We start from the raw sequence: 21,342 nt of genomic DNA, 5'->3' as shown, positions 1-21,342 counted from the left end.
GTTCTAACAAACACAGAAAACAAAATGAGCCCTTTTATTTCCATCTTAACAAAAATCCCAGAACTATAAGCTGGCTTGTTAACTGATGGCCGCTTTGGAGGCCGTTGGGGCTGGACTCCTCCTTACGACCAGTAAATGTGAAGACAAAACCTGATTGCAGGTCTGTGATCGGTCAGAAGAAAGGGCGGAGAGTGGAGCTATGAGCTCTGAAGTGCTTAGGAAGCCATTAACAGATAGCTATCTAAATCTCCTGAGATCACCATCTAGCTGGGGGCTTTTGGGTGGAACGGGGGCGGGGGTGGGGGGGGAGATACCATCGTTTCTCTCCCCTAAAAGGCAATCAAGTGAACCTGCCAATCATCTGGACAGGAAAATGCTCCTCGAGGAAAGCTGTCTGGAGACCTCAGAAAGAGTAGAAACCCTCCTTAACATGCAGGCTGGCACAGCAGTCTACCTGGCCATTGTCTGCTCTCAACCCTTGGGAGCCTCCACTCTCCCTCCCCTGTGAAGTTTCTACCCACCCTCTGCTCCACACCCCTCTGAGGTCTTTTGACAGAGATCAGAAGGACCGAATAGCCACGGGGATTCCAGAGTGGCAGAGCTGTTTCAGTTGTGAGAACACTCAGATACAGGGGGAAACCACAGACCTTCATACAGCTGGGTCCTGAAGGCGGGGACCCAGTGTTTCCCAAGGCCTCCCCAAGAGCCCAAGCCTGAGCCTGAGCATCTCAGTTATTCACCAAGCTGTGGACAATTCCTCTTAGGAAGCAGGCGGGCATCGAGGCACACACCGGGGAACAGTCTCAGGGAAAAGTGCCTTGGACACTCTCTTCTGAGGTCTCCAAAGATCGTGTACTTCACACACAACTACGCGTGTTCACAGAGTTTAACCTAACTGGAGTTCTCATGAATGGACTGGGGAATGGTCCTGGCGGCACGCTGTGACACAGGCTAGTCGTGGTCAGTCTTTGCAGTTTGGCCAGCCTCATGGAAGGCTTAAATATTTCCAGGTGATAATGGTAGCAGAATGAGTCTTTTCCAACCAGAATACTGAGGAGAGAGCGGATGGGAAGAATTGTGGAGTGCTTGGTCCTTCTGAACCCCTCCCCCGCTGGACACTGAGGGGCAAATTGCAACACCAAGCGCTAGAGAGAATTCTTCAATCCATGTATCCTCCACTCACTCACTGCTTCAACGGTTAGCTACTGAGGGACGACATGGGAATAAAGAAGTTAGAGCCAACCCTGCTGAGCCCCTGTGGAGCTCCCAGCTTAGTGAAGCTAAAAATCATCAAAACAGAGCATTTAAGCCATCCATCAGTGTTAGACAGGCATGGTGCAGGACAGCACTGTCCAACAGAGCTCTCTACAGTGATGGAAATGTTATATGTGAGGTGTTGGTACAGTTGCCAGGAATGAGCGTCTGTGGCTATACATAACTTCAAATGGTTCATGTGCCAAGGGATTTTTTTAAAATGCTTTTTAAAAAAAGATTGGTTGTGTGTGTGTGTGTGTGTGTGTGTGTGTGTGCATGTGTGTATGTGTGCATGTGTGTGTGTGTATTCTCGAGAGTGCATGTGAACACCTATGTGAGTTTCACATGTATATGAGTGCCTCAGAGGGCAGAAGAAGGAGTTGGATCACCAGGAGTAGGAGTTACAGGTCGCTTTGAGCCATTCAGTGGACATGCTAGGAGTTGTACCTGGGTTCTGGGCAGGAATAAGCAACCTTAACTGTGACGTGGTCTCTCCCGCTTCAAATGCAAAAACAAAACCGAAAGCCACTTACCTTCGATTGTTTGAATATCTCCATGTGAGTGTCTACCCCCGATGAGGTAGGGATGGTGTCAGGAGCGCCATCACAGCCCAGTGGCTTGACAGCTGGGATCATCGGGATGAGGAGTTAGAGAAACCAAGAACAGAGGAAAGAAGCGGTTGCTAATGAAATGAAACGAAGGGAAGTAAGGCAGAAAAGAATGTTTGCTGTCCTCAGGCACAAGGAGGGTTTTCCCAATTGATGTTAGGGATACATGGTGACAGTTGGCAGGTAAGGCCACCATGTCTGTCCACGCAGCATCTTGATGGCATATGGAAGGAGAGAGAATTGGGAGTTTTAAGTAAAGATGAGAGAGGATTTGGTTTACTTTAAAGGATCAATTTGGCGGAATCAGACTAGACTTCCAGAGGGATGGACTGAACCAAAGAATGGTTAAATATGAGTGTGTGTGTGTGTGTGTGTGTGTGTGTGTGTGTGTGTGTGTGTGCACTTGCATGCATGTACATGCATGTGTGTCCATGTGTAGGCATGCATGAGTATGTATGAGTGTGTGTGCGTGTGCACATCTGTGCATGCGTGCGTGCGTCCGTGCATGAGTTTTGGGGGAGAAGTACACACTGAGCCACAGCCTTATATTAATGGGAACTGACGGTCATTCCTGGGTACAGAGCCCCAGTATGATCTGGTGGAACCTCCTTTCTATCCACACAACTTGTAAATGTGCTTGGCTTTGTAAGAGCAGCTTCCTGACAACCATTCATCTTCACCGGCCCAGACATACCAGCCTTCATGGCTTAATCGGGAAAAATAGAAGTAGCTGAAGATGCTGATTATTTTAAACCTGTGGCAGAGCAGGCTGACAAAACGCTCAGTGGGTAAAAGCGCTTGCAGCACAAGCTTAAAGAACGGAGTTCGATTCCCGGAGCCCACGTGCAGTGTGAGGAACAACGCGACAGCAGAAAGTCTCCTCTGACTATCACCGCCTCCCAGCAATGACGTGGCACGTGCACACCCATGCATGTGTACACACACACACACACACACACACACACACACCACACACACCACACACACACACACACACACACACACACACACACACACTTCTTTCACCTTCCTGGCCTTACCATCTTGCTTTCCTTTTGTATTTCTCAGAATCCACTTCTTCTATATTGTAATAGGAGGTCACTTTATGAATTCAAAATGAACAATAAGCCAAGAGTTGTCAGGCCTCATTTGGGGTTGAACACCAACCATATTGTGTTCTCCACTACTTTGGAGAAAAATTCCAAGACTTCTGTGCTGTTTTGCATACGTCATGGTACAGAGGCATCTGTACAGGCAAAACACCTGTGCACATAGTCTAAATAACTGAATAAGGAAGGAAGTAGATGGATAAAATCAACGAGTATTCACTGAGTACCTACCGTGAGCCAGGCCCTGGAGTAAGACAGACAGACCATTCTTTGGCACGAAGAATAGTATTATGCTTACTTTTGTATCAAAAGAGGATAAATCAAAGAGAAATTATATGATTTGTTTCAGAATCAGTAAGTGGCCAGGTTGAGATTCAAAGCAAGAATTTGAGTACCCAATATATTCTATTCCCATCATGGAAAAAAAAAAGTGCATACCACAAAGATGTGTAAGAAAAACATGCTGCTCCCACTAGGCCTCCTATCTGTAGACATTATTTTAAATTTTATACTGAAGGAAAAGGAAATAAGAGCAGTTAACTGTGTTTTGGCAAAAGAGCCATTCGCTATACTGTATAGCTGCCACATAGACACGCATAGACGTCCTGAGGTGTGCTTGCATGTCCACAGAAGAGCGCACAGGGCAGACTACTCAGGAAAGGACCCAATAAGTGCCCAGTGGAGAAGACAGACATTTCAGCAGATGGTCCTCGAGCAACTGGCTATCCATATATAAAAATGAGCCTTCCCCTGCATTTCACTGAATTGTAAAATTTGCCCTATGAAAGACCATCCTATGGGCTGGCCATATGGCTCATTGCGTGATAGGCACTTTCTGTCAGGCCTGATGACCTAATCCCATCCTGGGATCCATAGGATAGAAGAAGAAAACTGACTCCTGCAAGTTTACTCTGACCTCCATATGCTCATACACAGACACACACAGAGACACACACAGAAACACAGATACACACGCACGCACACACACACACACACAGACAGAGACACATACAAACAGAGACATACACAGAGATACACACACACAGACATACACACACAGAGAGACACACTCAGAGATACACACACAGAGACACAGACACAGAGAGACATCAACACAGAGACACACAGACACACTGACACACACACAGATACACACACAGAGAGACACACAGACACATACCCACACACAGAGACTCACAGAGAGGCACATGTACACACAGAGACACACAGACACACACAGATACACACACACGCACACACACACAGACATACACACACAGACACACACACAGATACACACGTGCACACACAGAGAGAGAGAGACAGAGACAGAGAGACAGACAGAGAGACAGAGACAGAGATACACACATGCAGAGACACAGACACACACAGACACACACAGAGATACACACACAGAGAGTCACACTCAGAGATACACACTTTCAGAGACACAGACACAGAGAGACATCAACACAGAGACACACAGACACACTGACACACTGACACACACAGAGATACACACAGAGAGACACACACAGATACACACAGAGACACACACAGAGACACAGATACACACGCATGCGCACACACACACAGACAGAGAGACAGAGACAGAGATACACACATGCAGAGACACAGACACAGAGAGAGAGACACATACACACAGAGACATACACAGAGATACACACACACTGACACACACACAGATACACACACAGAAAGAGAGAGACAGACAGACAGAGAGACAGACAGACAGAGACAGAGATACACACATGCAGAGACAGAGAGACACATACACACAGAGACATACACAGAGATACACACACACAGACACACACACAGATATACACTTTCAGAGACACAGACACAGAGAGACATCAACACAGAGACGCACAGACACACTGACACACACACAGATACACACACACAGAGACACACAGACACACACCCACAGAGGCACACAGACACACACCCACAGAGACACAGAAACACAGATACATACACACACAGACACACACACACTTAAGATAGTAATCACACACACACACACACCTGGACATACAAGACACACACACTCTTAAGATAAGCAATACAAGGCTCTGGTGATGAAAGGGAACACAGTAGATTGTGAGAGACCATCTGCAAACCACATGTCTGAAAAGACATTTGTATCTAGAGTGGATGAAGATCTCTCCAGACCTGACGGAGGGAAGACAAGCCAAGCGGGCTACTTACACGTGTCCATGAATGGCAAAGGAGAACATGACTAGGAGATCAACAGTACTGTCCCTCAGAGAAATGCATGCGGGAGCCACACGCAATGCCTCCATACACCCACAAGGATAGCCAGAAGTAAACTAAAGGCTGCATCCACTCCTGCAGGAGCTGCAGAGAAATCGGGTCACTCAGACACTGTTGGAGTGAATGTAAAAATAGCAAGACTGCTTGGTGCTTGGAGAAAACTTAGAACAGCCTAGGAGACACACCTGCGTGTGAGTGTGTGTATGCACACACGTACATGCACACACACGTGTGAATTCACATGCACATGCATGTCTATTTCCAGACAGGTCTAACGGGCTAAAGGAAGCCAGCACCTTCCAGCTGGAGATTCAAGGTAAAGCCATTGACTGGCCTGCAGCCTGCATTGCTCGTCCTCTACACATGGGGACGTAGCTACTGCTGCTGCCTCTCCTACTGCCACCAGGCGACTCCTGCTTCTCTGGCCTTCCAACTTGGATTGGATACTAGTATCTCTCCAGGGACCTCCAGACCCCCAGCATAGGGCTGGAGTTTCTAAGCCATGCAGCACTCTGCACTGAAGAAGCTACCGGGCTCTTTCTGTTCTCAGCGCACAGACTTCCATTGTTGGAATCATAGCCCCTAAGAAGTAAGCCAGCTTCACACACACACACACACACACACACACACACACAAATGCCATTCATACACGGACACATACACACACACACATGCCATTCATACACGGACACACACACCATTCATACACACACACACACACACACACACAAACGCCATTCATACACAGACACACCATTCATACATACACAGACACACACGCCATTCATACACAGACACACACACCATTCATACACACACACACACACACACAAATGCCATTCATACACAGACACATACACACACACACACGCCATTCATACACGGACACACACACCATTCATACACACACACACACACACACACACACAAACGCCATTCATACACAGACACACACACCATTCATACACAAATACGCACCATTCGTACAAACACACACACATCATTCATACATACACACACCCTTCATACACACACGCCATTCATACACACATACACACATGCCATTCATACACATACACATACGTCATTCATACACACACCATTAATAAACACACACACACACCACACACACACAAACATGTATGTGCATTCCATTTTCTTCTGCTCTCAAGAACACTGCCGAATAGTTCTAAGCAACTAACCCTACAAGTTGCGCCCAGCCAGGCGAGGGCGCTCCTGAGTATCTCAACGCGGTTTTGAAAACTTACAGTCACACAGAATCCTGCACACAAATGTCACATCATCCCTCTCTAACAGCTCAGTCTGAACAGGACCCAGATATCCTTCAACAGGTGAAAGGTTCAAAGGACCTGTGACCCATCAAGTGAGTCACCATAGAGCACCACCCAGCATCCAGCAGCACCCTGAGAAATCCACACAACCCCCCAGAGAATGACTGTGAGTAAAACCAAGCCCATCCCCAAAGATTCCACACGGTTTCACTTACAAACATTCGGGAAGTGACCGAGTTCTAGAACTGGAGAGCACACTAATAACGTCAAGAGTTTGTGAGCATAGGGAAGCAAGGGAACCCTGCTATTGGCCTGGAACTTTATCACCGAGTGAGCTTTCAGGGCTCCCCCTGCCTGCAGCCGCCACCTCAGAACGCTGGGGTTGCAAGCCTGAGACAAGATGCCTCGCTTTTTCGTGTGGGTTTTGGGAATTCACATGTAGGTCCTCCCTCTTGCAAGCACGGTCCTCTCTCAACCAAATGTGTCATTCCCCGCCCCCATCTTCGTGGGAGCCTACAATTACATAAAAATGAAAGTTTCCACCGAAAACAAATGATTCTTTTGGACACGGTCTGGGATCAGCCTAGGGCAAGAGGGTTCACAGGTATGACATGTCATCACAAAGAAGCCTGCCAAATCCTGTCCCTTAAGGCTGGCTGAGAACTCTGCCCCCGAGCTCAACACATACCTAGCCAGAGTCGAGGATCTCTAGGAAAGTAGGAGGGCCCACAAATGCTCCCCAAATTGGCTTCCAAATCCCTACCCAAACATCGCCCAGCTGCACGTTAGAAAGACTCTATTTTAATCCCTGCATTCAAATACATCGCGTGGCATTTCAGAATTCACAACTTCATTTTGAATCTCACAAGGGTGGGGGTGGGAGAGAGGACGCCTCAACTTCTCACAGCTTAGTCTCCCCCAAGGTTTAGTCTTCATCCAGCTGGGACCACGATTCTAGAGTAAGAGGAGCACAGTCTCCTGCGTTCCACGAGTGTGGGAAAAGGAGCTATCCCCGGCTATCTTTTCCCTTCCGTCTCTGACTCGTTCATTCACAGCAGCTGACCTCGGACCGCTGTGAACGTATAAATGACCAGTTAGCCGCACAGGTGTTTTTCTGTCGGACTGAGTGGTCCCGTTTTCAGTGGTTTGGGTCAAGCTCAACGCTAAGGAGCTGGACGTCTGACAGATATGAAGTAGTGGCCACAGATGCATCTCACATGGGAAAGAAACTCAAGGTATCAAAGGTAAGGGGCTCCTCACCAAAACGTCCCAGGCTGCCTAAAAGGATACACTGCTAGTCGCCCAATGAGGATAATTTAAAAACCACACTGGCAGATGTTGGGACATCATCGTATCCGTAATTTGGTTTATGTCTCCATACAATGCCATTAAGTTGGCCGTTCATTGCTAAGTCAATTTGGGTGATGATAATTAAATGCAGAATACACGCACAATTAATCATATCCTCCACGAGGACCCACGGATCGGCTGGAAAGTTAGTGCCGGTGTGGAAATCACATCGGTGAGGCTGAGTTGAATGGAGCCAGGACATGAAAGGGTGTTCACCACACCGTGCATCTACCTGGGCATTCATTTCAGGCCGACAGACTTCACCCAAGACCCCTCTGTCCTGTAAGGAGGGCAAACAGTACTTCATGTATCTCACTGGGCGTTGCCTCTGGTGTGAGCTTACTTCGGTCCACACAAGAATGGCGCAAGATGGCCCTAGTCTGTCGGTATACTTTTGTAGGATGATACTTCTGATTCAAGTATTATAGTTTGAATGTGACACTTCTCCCACGGACTCATGAATAAGACCATAGGCCCCAGCTTGGAGCATCATTTGGGAAGGTTGTAAAACCTTTGGGGCTGACCTCTGATAGATATAGGCCAGCCCCACTTCCTGACAGAGTATCATGACCCCTAAAACTGCATCTGTGGGCTCCTGCTACTGCAGGCTGCCACACCCCAACTACCATGCCTCCCTTGCCACGGTGGACTGTAGCTTCCGACCAGAAGAAAGCCTCACTCCCTTAAGCTGCCTCTGCCCTGCATTTGGTCACAGGGGCGAGAAAAGCATCCAATGTATCTGGGCACTGTAACCAACGAATCAGAATCTCAAAACATAAATGAAATAGGAAATCCTCAATGGGAGATTGCATCAAGTAAAACAGGGAAATGAAGGAGAGAGGAAATGCTTCTCCCTAAAGTCTGTCCATTCCCCGCCTGCTTTTCAAGACAGCTAAATTAAGAGGAAGATGTCCTGGACCGGCAGGTTCATTTAAAGTGGCGTTTCAGGGAGAAGCGCAACCCCTTCAGAGGCATTATGGACTCTTATGCAGAGAAGGTGGAAAGTCTTATAAAAGCGAATGCTCCTTCCGTCCCCAGCATCGGTGTCTGCACATAAATGACCCCATAGGCATTAAGTGTGCTTTTCTACCTAAACAGCGATTGCTTTGAAGATATGAGTTAGCGCAGTAAGGCTGGGAAAATAATGACAAGCCAAGGACCGCCATTCATGCCCGCAGTAATTGTGGGGCCGAGAACAGGGCGGTAATAAATATTAATTGAATTTTCTCTGTGCTAAGCACGGTGCTGAGCCCCTTATGATGATCACGTACTATGTGTATATCAAGAGTCTCTCTACTCTTACGGAACAACCAGGCCGGTAAATATTTTAACTCTCACGCCAAGTCACGGTCATCACACTGGGACTTTTTTAATGCCCCCTTCTATCAGAGGAAATGGCGGTAGGAACCTTCTTCCATCCGCTGACTCTACAAGGCCTCACTGGGTGTCTACTCTGGACATGGCTGTAGTGAGAGGAGAGAGAAATCCCATGGGTGTCCCATGTCCCCTGGCGGGGGGTGGGGTACAAGTAATCAACAAGAATACAGCCTAAAATGCACAGGGAGGTGAGAAAAAAGTCTAGGGATACAGAAGTCGGAAGGAAAAACCAGGGATGTTTGGAAAGGTCTCGCTGAGAAGGTGGGAGCTGAGCCAAGGAGAGGAGGGAAGGAGCATGAGCGGTGGGAGGAGCTAGAACAGGCACAGGTAGGCTGGTCAGTGGCAGACCCAATGGTTCAGGAGATGGCGTTGAATAAGAATGAAGATGTAGATTGGTGAGGTCGGTTACTCCAAATCTACAAAGAAGAAAGAACGGGGCATTAGCCAGAGTGGTACCACTGGGTGCTTAGCGGATAGGAGACGGTCAGACTTTAGATAGAACTCACCCAGCCTCTTGATGGAATGGCCACCGTGGCACGAGGCAGGGAAGGGGGAGACATGGTGCCTGTTTTGCTTGGTTTCTGGCTTAGGATTGATTTTTGACAGGGCAACCAAAATGCTGTCTAGTGGCGAGGGAGAAGCTACTTCTAGAAATAGCAGACAAGGGTAAGTCCACCAAGGCTGCATGTGCATTGAGCTCCAGACGTCCTAGGCTTTCGGATGGGGAGGTGGGTAGTGGAGCACCGGCCAGAGCAGAGCTCAAGGGGCCCGCGCTGATAAGCAAAGAAAGGTTATTTAAACATGAAGCCATTGAGGAACAATAAGGAAAATGGGTCTAAATTTAACCTCTGAGAGTTGCATTGTGGCTCAGTCAGGATAATTATAGATAGAAAATTCTCCTCGTTGCAAAGAAAGAAACCAAATGAAGGTCCAAACGCAGCCCATCTGAATAGTACACATAGCGGGTTAATGACGCGGGCACCGCCTCATCCACTCATCCAAGAAATCTCCAGTGTCTTTTGAGAATTAGATAATTATAGAGAGCCGTTCCCCTCCTCCCCATAACTCCCCAAATAGAAACATCAACATTCCTGAGCAAATATTGTACCCGGGGCACAGCCTGAGACCTGGAGGAGCCAGTGTGGACGAGACGACACAGAGACGTCTCCATTAAATGAGTTGAATTTTGTTTGGTGTTTGGCTTTCTGATGTTCAAAGCAGAGAGTCAGTTTACACTGACTTTGATTGCCCCCGGGGCAAAGATTAGGACTTTCATTGAAGGTGACCGATCTGCGACCCATCTGAATAGGGGTGTTCCTAGTTCACTTCCTGTCTATTGACAAAGTGCCTAACCATAGCTTCCTATCTTACTTACACAACTATATTATAAGCTATATTAAATATATATTTACACACGAACCTTTCATAAGAACCCTCATCCAAATAAAAGACCCAAAGCAAGGTATTTCTGCCTCAAAAAAAAAATAATAATAATTTCACTAGGCGCGCGAAGATAAAAATTTAAACGTTTAAACCACACACATACACACATCAAAGCACAACTCGGTTCCAGAAGTACGGACACCTTTCATGTTTTGATGTGTTCACAAAGCAAATTTAAATAGCGACGATGACAAAATCTGCCTTTGGACACACTCGGAATACAGGGTAAGGAAATCACACCCTGAGAAGAAGCCTTGCCACTCTCAGCTCATGTTTGATCGTGTTAGAGATAAAACTGCTATGAGAATCAATGCTATGTACTCTCCCTGGGCACAGACACTATCTTATTCGATGTCACAAGAACATCGATAAACAGCATACACTGTACAGACATTGGAAAAATCAAAGCCCCAGAAGGTCAAAGGTCATAGGCCTAATGAGTCAACCAGGCAGAATCCATTCCTATCTTATCTTTTCCCAAACCTGGGGATGTTCTTTGACACAACAGCTGCTTACCATGAAATTCGGTTTACTTGTTTAATTATAAATACTCCCAGACATGTCTCTCCTCCACAGACGCTTGTCTGGATTCCGTTAATAAAGCCATTGTCATATTACCTACCAGTTGCAAGGTCATCTCTCACCCTGTATGGTCACTGGGTGTGTCCACATATACTCTCTGTCTGCTGAGTCTGCCAGAGCCACTGCCTTAGCTCTCTGGGACTCGCAGTGCCCAGAATATACATGTTCCATGCTATATACAGCCCAGATTAGCACCAACAGCATTCCTGACCTCGGACACTGGGTCCTTATTGTCACCTCCCCCAAGAATCCTCCGCCTTTGCAAATCTACTGACACTTCAGTTGGCACTCGGCTCTGGCGACAACGGAATTGGCCTTCTTTATGAATTCTAACATAAAAGTGTCTTAACAGACTGATCTACTACTGGTAGAACAAGGGTTGACTAATAAGGCCGCTTTATATGGTTGTAAACTGACTTTTCTACTGCGCGGGATTACCATAATTCAGTGAATATTCTTGTGTGTATTTAAGGAAACACAGACAAGATGACCAAAATGTCTCAAGAGACGGGACTGTCCAAAATACTGTAAATGTAAAACAAATGCAAACTAGGCTCTCTTTCCTCTCCCTTTGCCTCTAATGTCTATCCAAAATTTGTTGGGATCCACACAAGACTACATTATGTCAATTATAATAATACAGAAAAAAGGACTTGAAAGTAATGTTAACCAGTTTCCCTTATAAATCACCCTTGTCAGGGTTTGGCATCAACTCTGATCCTCATGAATAATTCATATTCTGTGCATTAATAATGTATGCCCCCCTTCCTGTTGGAATGCTCTCTATCCCAGAATGAGTGTCTGGACTCAATCCCTTCCACTGACATGACGGAGTAAATGCAAGATTAGAATGTGGCTTTCTAACACTCGCTTTAAAATTGTGATACATGATCACCACACGATAATAAAACGTGTGACACACTTAGGATTTCTTCCTCGCCACATGGAAGTCACTGGGCTGAGGAGCCCAGGGAGCATCACAGAAACTGTAGCGGATCTGGTAAAGTTGGTTAGTTTTGTTACCTTTCTCCTTCGCTGTGTTTACAACAGTGGCAGAAGAGAAAACTCCACTGTTCAAACATAGTAACCAGCAGCGGTCAGGAAGCAAAGAGAGAAATAGGCCAAAGGAACCAGGCAAGAGTTTTATAACAATCCAGGCTGTTTCTGCCCGGCAGACATTCCTCTCTAGCCACAGTTACTACTGAGAGATTTCTTTTATTCCTAGTCAAATTAAAGGCACATTTTTTTAAAAGCCAGAAACCATATAATAAACTGGTACAGATACAATGTATTTGTGGACAAAGATACTCAATGGATCACTCAGTCTAACTGAGACATTGGCATTCTCACCAACACTAGCTTTCCTTGCTAAGTAAACTTATGTCTCAGCCCTTCCTCCTCCTCCTCACTACCATCACCACTACACCACCACCACCACCACCACCCCCACCACCACCACCATCACCATCCTGCCCCCAGCCTCTGGCAAACACAAACCAACAAAAACAGCCACGGTATTAAACACATGGAAAGAAGAAATGGGGTAGCATAACACACACACACACACACACACACACACATTCATATACATATATATGCATACACACATATTCATATACATATATATATGTATACATACTCCAATATCCTCCCCTCCCAAAGACCGTATTGTCACTTAAAACCCAAAGAGAGGCAGGATGATTCTCTCCTAAAGTGCCCCCAACAAGAGAAAAGCAAAGCAGCACTAAGAAGAGAGCCACTGGGATTCGCTCATTCATTCTTCTTTCTTTCTTTCATATTCCAGAAGCTCTACGCAGGCTTCACACATGATCGTCCAGTGGGACTCAGAAGGTGAAGTCTAAAAATCAGAAACCCACTGCCCAGGCTCAAGAGTAGAGGAGTTCAGATCTGGTCTTCTACCAGGGAGTTGGCCCTGTCCCTGTCCATGTCCCCTGTCCAAAAAGAGCTCTCTCCACCTCTGCTAACACCTGAGCCGCAGAGCAGAGTCCCTGGGGCCAGATAGTCACTGACCTTGATCCCCAGTCAGAGTATCTGCCCTGTGTCCTGGCCTCCATCCATCCCCTGGAAAAGTTAAGTTGGCGCGAGTGGGATGCCGGCCGGGGACATCCGGCAAGCTCAGCACTGTGCCATGCTTTCCAGATTCAGCACCCATGGCTACCGGGAAATATTTATTCCGAGTCAATGGGCTCCGGTAGCCACCGCTAGAAAGTCAAGCCATCCGAGAGATAAAGATAGCTCCGTGACACACTGGATGCTGGCGTTAGCGCCGCAGCCGCGGTAGCCTGGGATATGGGCTGAGAGAGCCACCAAGCAGATCTCCAGCGCCAGGAACCGGGATGCTGGCCGCAGACACAGACCCTGAAGTCGCGAACAAGGATCACGGAAAGAATGATACGTACCCCTAGGCGTCTGCTCCGGATCCTCACGTACCCCTGCTTCACTATGTCATTAAAATTGGAAGCCATCCCAGACAGACAGTGACCCTGCTGCCCTAGCGTGCGCGAGGCAGGCACCCTGAGTGGCTTCGAGGAGGGATGTGGGGAGGGTCTGGACAGAGACTAAGGGAGTGAAAGTTGACAAGGTGATGCGGTGAAACCAGACGTCAGAAGGCGCACATCGCTTTCCCTGTCTCCCCAAAGCCTGAAAGTGGGCGGCCCGCCGGCGCCCAGCAGCCACTTTGGGGGAGAGCGGCGGGAGGCGAGACTGGAGCGCGGCGTCAGCTGACTGGGCGGCAGCCTGCCAGGAGGAGGAGCCGCTCTAGCCCCCAAGGAGGAGGAGGAGAAGCACCAGAACCGAGGAGGAAAGAGAGGAAGGAGGAAGCAGAAATGGCCCAGAAGGAGGAGCGCACCGGTCCCCTCCCCCGGCCTCCGCCCACCTGGCCCCCAACCGCCTTGATCCCACCTCCTCTCCCCAGGGGCGGCTGCGCGTCCCTGCGCACAGACATCCAACGAGGTTCCAGCTCCTGTCTGTCTTTTAGAGAGAAGGACATCGGACTCTTTTTTAAAAAATAGCTGTGTGTGCCCCAACCCCATTCCTTCAGCCCCATCTTTTCCACATAAGAGCTAATTAAGGGTGTGTCCAGGGAGACCGCGCTGAATGGTTTACCTGTGACCTCTACGAATAAAGAGAGAGCCATCTCCAAGGCTTATGCTCAGCTCTTCCAGGAGGGCTCCCTGCTGTCAAGCTCTAAGCTTGTATCAATTGTCCCTCTTCTGGTTTGAGCCCTGTCTTCTCAATAAGACTGTAAGTTTCCCCAGAGCTGATTCTTGGCCTGTCGCTGCTTTGTCCTCAAACCCTCCGCTCTGTATAGATGATCAATAAATCCTGGGACTTTGTCAAGGTGGCAAGCGTGGACCCGGCGCTGCTCTGTCCTTTGTGTGCATTGACTTTGTTCAGCTCCCCTGCACCCATTAAGGTGTGGCCCCTTTGTGTAATTACCAGGCTCCCACGTAAACTTCCATAACCTGACAATCTAGCTGCCCCTGGTAAACATGGTGGATGCTTGTAAATATTCCTAGAACGGTAAGATGGGCAGAGATGGGAAGGGTTTGAGCCTGCCTGCTCTGCCTTCCTTCCGCAAACTTAAGCTGACCACCGCAGATTCTCTCCTAACATCCTCTGTCCCAGCTTTTCTAAGAAAAGAAACCTAGCACCTAGGTTTTGCAGAACCGGAAGCTGAGAAGAGGCAGTCCCTGGGGACTTGCCCACTGTCCCACAGCTGGCCAGCACAGAGCCAGGACAAAGCGCTGAGTATTCTGACGGGACCATGTAGGACTGATGTCATAAGCATGAGATTGCTTCTTGATCTCCAAAGTAGGTCTTGATCTTCCTTTACTTAAAAGCTAGATCATTCTTGGTCATCAGAGGTGACCCCAGTCAGCGCTAATGAGCTGGGCGACCTTCAGTGAGAATCACAGAGAAAGAGTCATCTATTTCACAGGTCCTTAGATCTGATGACATCGAGTTCCTCTTATCTCAAATATCATACAGGACTTCCTTTGTCTGTGGGGACTCTCATTTTAGTCATCCTGGCTGGATGGGTATTAGTCAGTCAAAGAAGAGAAATCGCCCAAGAATGTGTCATAGAATTGAGGCTAAATTGGGACAACCAGAAAACAGAGATGCCGATGAGGAGAACTGTTTGCTATATTGTAAACCATCTGCTCTGTCTTCGTGTTTCCGTTCTATGAAAAATGATGCTTTAAGTGCCAGCCTTTCACCCAAAGAGGAGAAAATGGTGAAGTCATTCGGAAGGCTTCTTCAGAAGAACTAGCACAATTAACCAACCCTGCCCATGGTGACTGGGAAACAGGTGTCTGTGAATGACATCTGCCCAACACTCAATTTGTAGATCAATTACAATGTCGCAGGAACAGAGAATGAATCGATTGCATAAGAAGCTGGCCCATAGTAACAGAAACCGTAGGTTGGGGGAGGGGGTGGGTTTGGGAATAAGGTTGATCAAATCAGACTAGAAAATGCCACCTGGGAAGAAACAAATAATTTTTCAAGTGCAAAGTTGAATGGAGTATATGGTTTTATTTGGTTGGGTTTTTTTTTTTTTTTTGTTTTGTTTTTGTTTTTGTTTTTTTTAAACTGATTGTCTCAGTTAGGGTTCTACTGCTGTGAACAGGCACGGTGACCAAGGTAACTCCTGAAAAGACAGCATATAATTGGTATTGGCTCACAGGTTCAGAGGGTCAGTCCATTATCATCAAGGCGGGAACATGGCAGCATCCAGGCAGGCATGTGCAGGAGGAGCTGAGAGTTCTACATCTTCATCTGAAGGTTGCTAGCAGAAGACTGACTTCCAGGCAGCCAGGAGGAGAGTCTTAAAGCCCACGCCCACAGTGACACACCCACTCCAACAGCACCACACCTTCTAATAGTGCCACTCCCTGGGCAGAGCATAGACAAACCATCATATTGCTATAACACACACACACACACACACACACACACACACACACACACACTATAGACTCTGGTCTCTGGTATACCAATCAGAGGACAACCTCTAACTTTCCTATAAATTAGACAGTTTCCAGTGGAGTCAGAAAAGGAGAGATACACAATTAGACACTGCCTGTTGCAACAGCACGGGAGAGCCACTTTCTCTCTGGATAAGTCTACTACGCACCACCAATGTTGTGTTAATTCCTGCTGTTCATTCAGTTTCAACCCTTAAGACTTGTTTTTATAATAGACATCTGTCTTCTCTTCCTTAGAATCCCGTCTTGTGTTTTCAGGGTGTTTCTTCCTGTGTGTGTGTGTGTGTGTGTGTGTGTGTGTGTGTGTGTGTGGTACACTCTAGTAAGTACGGGTGCATGTGGAAGCCTGGGGAGCTCTAAATGTTTGCTGTTTGTCTTTGAGACCATCTTTGATCACCAGGGGACAGCCCGTCTCCACTTTCCAGCAGTGCCTCAGGTTAGTGCCTCTGCACCTTTTCTTACCTGGGTTTTAGGGGTTGAACCCAGATCTTCACACTTGTACTCTAGCTCCTGAGCCATCTTCCTGGTTCTGCATCCGCTTCCTTAGAGGACTGGTGATTCCTTCAGATGTGGCCTTTGGTTCCAGCTGGCTGGTCCGAGTTAATTGGCTTGCATTCAGGAAGCATCCCCTTGACTACAGCTCTTTAAACTTGGCAAGCTCTTTTCTGGATCTCAGCCTTAAAAACAAAGAAAAAAACTACTCATTTTATTTAGTGTTTGTGTGTCTGCCTTGTGTATCTCAGAGTCTCACCATATCTTAAGCTAACCTCGTTCTTGCTTTTTGCCTTCATTAGGGTTTTACTGCTGTGAGCAGACACCATGACCAAGGCAACTCTTAGAAGGACATCATTTAATTGGGGCTGGCTTACAGGTTCAGAGGTTCAGTCCATTGTCATCAAGGCAGGAGCATGGCAGCATCCAGGCAGGCATGGTGCAGGAGGAGCTGAGAGTGCTACATCTTCATCTGAAGGCTGCTTGAAGACTGGCTTCCAGGCAGCTAGTGTGAGGGTCTTATAGCCCCACCACAGGGCCATGCCTATAGACAGGGATAAGTATGAACTTCTGATCCTCCCTCCTCTACCTTCTGGGTGCTGGGATTATAGCTGTGTATCACCATTCCTGGTTTACTCAGGGCTGGGATGGAGCCCAGGGCTTCATGTATGCTAGGCAGTCAATTCTCTACCTATTAAGCTGCAGCCTCAGCCCCACCTGAGCCTTTTGAAGCATACTGTGTTATCTAGAACTCGACAGGACCCTGTTTCCCTGGTGCATGCCACAGAAGAACCTCATCTTTCCTATCTTAGCTTGAAAGTCAAAGCAAGAAGCCTCCTGTGCCCCTCTCTTCTCTAAAGGCTCCCATCTAGTCCCCACATTGCCTACAGCTGATATCTTAGATATCAGTACTTCTAGGCACTTTGTTTGTTGACAGCTTTGGCTTATCAGTATGCACGTGTACATACATGTGGAAGACACTGTGGGTGACCTGTTCTACAGCATGCACTTTACACACACACACACACACACACTTGTGTTTTCGGGTTTTGTTTTTATTTTCAGTAGATTTTTTATCTATGTATATGAGTGTTTTAACTGCTTGTATGTGCGTGCGATAAGTGTGTGCATGGTACCCACAGAGGTCAGAAGAGGGTTCAGAAGCCCTGGAACTGGAGTTACAGATGGCTGTGAGTCACCATGACTAACATGCTTGTTGGCCACAGGAAGGAAGGAAGACCTGGGCAGAGGATATCTGGAAAGCAGAGCTATGCCTCGCTCTCTTTCACCTGATTGGATGTCACTTCCATGTCACCTGTCTTTATTTAGTGAAGGCTGGTGGAGCGGTGACCTGGCGCAGAGCAAATCTCCTTCCTGGTGACAGCCAAGTGGCTTTCAAAGAGCTGCCTTACCTATCACAGATGAGGTCCCATGTGCTTCTGCAGCTCCTGTGACACTCCCCCTGAAAGCAGCAGGGGTTGGGTGGGAGCTCAAGTTATTTTTGGTAAGAGCACTGGACAAGTGCCACAGAGCCTCAACGTTGGTGCTCAGCGGTGCTTGATGAAAGTGCAGAACTTAAGAGGAGCCTATCACTTGTTCTGGAAAAGTCCAGAAGCCTCCGGATTTCTGCAAATACTTTTCTAGCTTAAGGAGTTCAACAATAAGAACAGAGCCTGGACAGATGCTTCAGTGGGTAAAGAATCGCTATGCAATCCCGAAGGCTGAAGGCCGGAGTTAAGGTCCCCAATGCCCATAAGAGCAGGGAGAAGAAGTGCAACTGTTTGTGCAGGGGGGATGGGTAGAGACCCACAGACCTGTGACTCACTGGCCTAGCCAATCAGAGAAGTCCCAATTCAGTGAGAAACCCTGCCCCCCCCCCCAAAAAAAGGCCTAGGGCTGGAGAGATGGCTCAGAAGTTAAGAGCCTATCTGTTGTAAGACAACTCATAATCGCCTGTAGCTCCAGTTTCGGGGCATCTGACTCCCTCTTCTGGTGTTTGCAGGTGTCTTCATATATGTGGTGTACATAAATCCACACAGGCTCACGAATGCACATAAATTTACATACATACATACATACATACATACATACATACATACATGCACATACACACACACATCATAAAAATAATGAGGTAGAGATCAATTAAGATATAATCCTAGCACTGACACATACTAATAATGATAATAACAGTTGGTCCTGCCTCAGGAATACCAGAGGCAGGACAAGAGGGGCTCACGTTTTGTTACATTGTATTCGCTCTGGAGCGGTGAACCAACTGGCCTGCTGTTGATGCCTAGCTCTGCAAGGCTGGGGTTAGAAGTTTCTACTTTAGTGAACTTCAACTTAGTATTGTAGCAACAAGTTATCCACGTGTGAGTCAGGCAAGACGACTGCTGTGGATTCTCTTTGGAATCCAGTAAAGACTTTGCTATTACAAACAGTATCAGCCAGCAGAATTGACCAATGGGATTTAAGGAAGCACTCGTTTTCGAATGGGTCTTGCTGATGGCAGCTCATTACTCACACAGCTCTGACATTGAGAGCCTCCTTAAATGCTGTGCCCTCCTGTCTCATTTTCACTGCCTACTGCCAGATCTTAGGAATGAGCTCTGTCATTCTACTTAGAATATGTTCTCCTGGATGGCACAAGACACAAGGACGGCTGGTAGAACTGGAATTTACAAGGTGGTTTAGGTCTAGATCTTTCTCCAGCCTCATTCTAGTTTTGCTCTCTACTCTCTACTAGAATCTCACTTAGCAAAGGACTGGACTCCTACATGGGATTTTCTTGGGTTTACCAAATCAAGCTCAGTTAGGAATTTTGAAGCGTCTAGTTCAATGGTTCTCAACCTGTGGGTCTCGACTTCTTTGGGTTAGTGGGAAAAACAAAGACATTTATATTACAATCCATCACAGTAGCGGAATTACAGTGATAAAGCAGCAATTAAAATTATGTTAAGGTTGGGGGTCACCACAACATGAGGGACTGTTTTAAAGGGTCACAGCATTAGGAAGGTTGAAGACCACTGATCTAGTCACAGAGCCATGGTGCTTCAAGTCAGGACTCTCCTTCACAGCAAGTGACAGAAAGCCTCAGCACTAGGGGTATATAAAGGACAGGTGACCCAGTGTTTCAGAAATAACTGGCAGACCCACTCCTCCCCTGTGTGTGCTGTGCTGACAGATAGACACATGATGACGGACGATTGAAATGCTTCTCAAAAGGCTCCTTCTTGTTCTGGAGCTGAAGTCTTCACATGGTGGATTGGTCACCGGGAGGCAATGAGATCATAAGAGCTCTGGTTAATCCATGATAGTTTTGTGACTCAGTTATTGGAAAATGTTAGAAACTTTTGGATGCTGGGCCTGGTTGGAGAGAGTGGGTTCACTAGAGATGGCTGGTACCTTGAACCGGCCCCTTCATTCTTCTCTATCTTTCTCTGATGCCTAAGGTAAGATGGCAGGGTTTGCCCTTGAGTCACAGTGTTCTCTGCATCACCATATCCCTCAAACAATGAAGTTAGAACCCAAACCTATAGAACCACCGGAGAAGCAAACCTGTCCTCAGGTATTGGTCACAGCGACGAGGGGCTGAAAGAGGGACTGCACTTCTGTTTTCCTTGGAGTTTCTGTGGCCCTGTGGAACACACTGGTCTGAAGGATGCACCAGAAAGATATTTGCAACACCATGGCCATATTCTCCAGGAGGCTCTTTTCCCACCGTGCCCTCCTCCCTTCCTGGGATCAGAGACTAGACTTAAAGGTGGATGGAACCCATGACTGGAGGAGCCAGAGGGACATGTGGACCTAGTTGCTGAGTGACCTCATGGGACCACACATGCCATCATCCAGAGACAATATGCCCAGCCAGGTTGTTACCTGAGAAATAATGAAATGTTTATGTAACATAAGCTATTTCATCTTCTGTGACTAGACACCATGACAAGGCAACTCTTAAGACAACATTTAGTTGGGGCTGGCTTACAGGTTCAGAGGTTCAGTCCATTATCATCAAGGTGGGAACATGGCGATGTCCAGGCAGGCATGGTGCAGGAGGAACCAAGAGTTCTACAGCTTCATCAGAAGTCTGCTAGGAGAACTGGCCACCAGGCTGCTAGGATGAGGGTCTTAAAGCCTACACCCAAAAAAAAAAAAAAAAAAAAAAAGCCTACACCCACAGTGACACACCCACTCCAACAAGGCCACACCTACTCCAACAGGGCCACACCCACTCTAACAAGGCCATACCTACTCCAACAGGGCCACACCTACTCCAACAGGGCCACACCTTCTAATACTGCCACTCCTTGGACTGAGTGCATACAAACCATCACAGAGGTCGATAACAGCTCGACTCCCACTCCAGTAGCACAGCATACTCCTCTGATCCTGGCTGAGTGGTGTCTAGCAGGTCTTCAGGATTGAATCTGCTTCTCCTTAGCTTTTAGTTCTGCTTCTCCATATCCCCTCTCCTTTTGCCACTGCCAGCACCTGTCCACACACACACACACACACACAC

At 47.4% G+C, this 21,342-nt stretch overlaps 1 protein-coding gene across 3 annotated transcripts in view; it reads right to left on the bottom strand.

Annotated features, from left to right (window-relative positions):
* The window catches only part of Dok5 (docking protein 5), a 136,916-nt gene extending 122,798 nt beyond the window's left edge, over positions 1–14,118 (bottom strand). The window contains exon 1 of one of the 3 annotated variants that reach the window (XM_006235673.5): positions 13,737–14,118. In XM_006235673.5, the coding sequence (XP_006235735.1) occupies positions 13,737–13,802 (66 nt within the window). In that variant the 5' untranslated portion in view covers positions 13,803–14,118. The remainder of the gene's footprint in view (positions 1–13,736) is intronic. The other 2 variants (XM_063284407.1, NM_001109344.2) reach the window with 2 other exon arrangements.
* Positions 14,119–21,342: the final 7,224 nt, after the last annotated feature.

This window comes from Rattus norvegicus, chromosome 3, assembly GCF_036323735.1.
Source record: "Rattus norvegicus strain BN/NHsdMcwi chromosome 3, GRCr8, whole genome shotgun sequence".
In the NCBI taxonomy this organism is placed as follows: Eukaryota; Metazoa; Chordata; class Mammalia; order Rodentia; family Muridae; genus Rattus; species Rattus norvegicus.
This window is presented reverse-complemented; position numbering and strand designations above follow the sequence as displayed.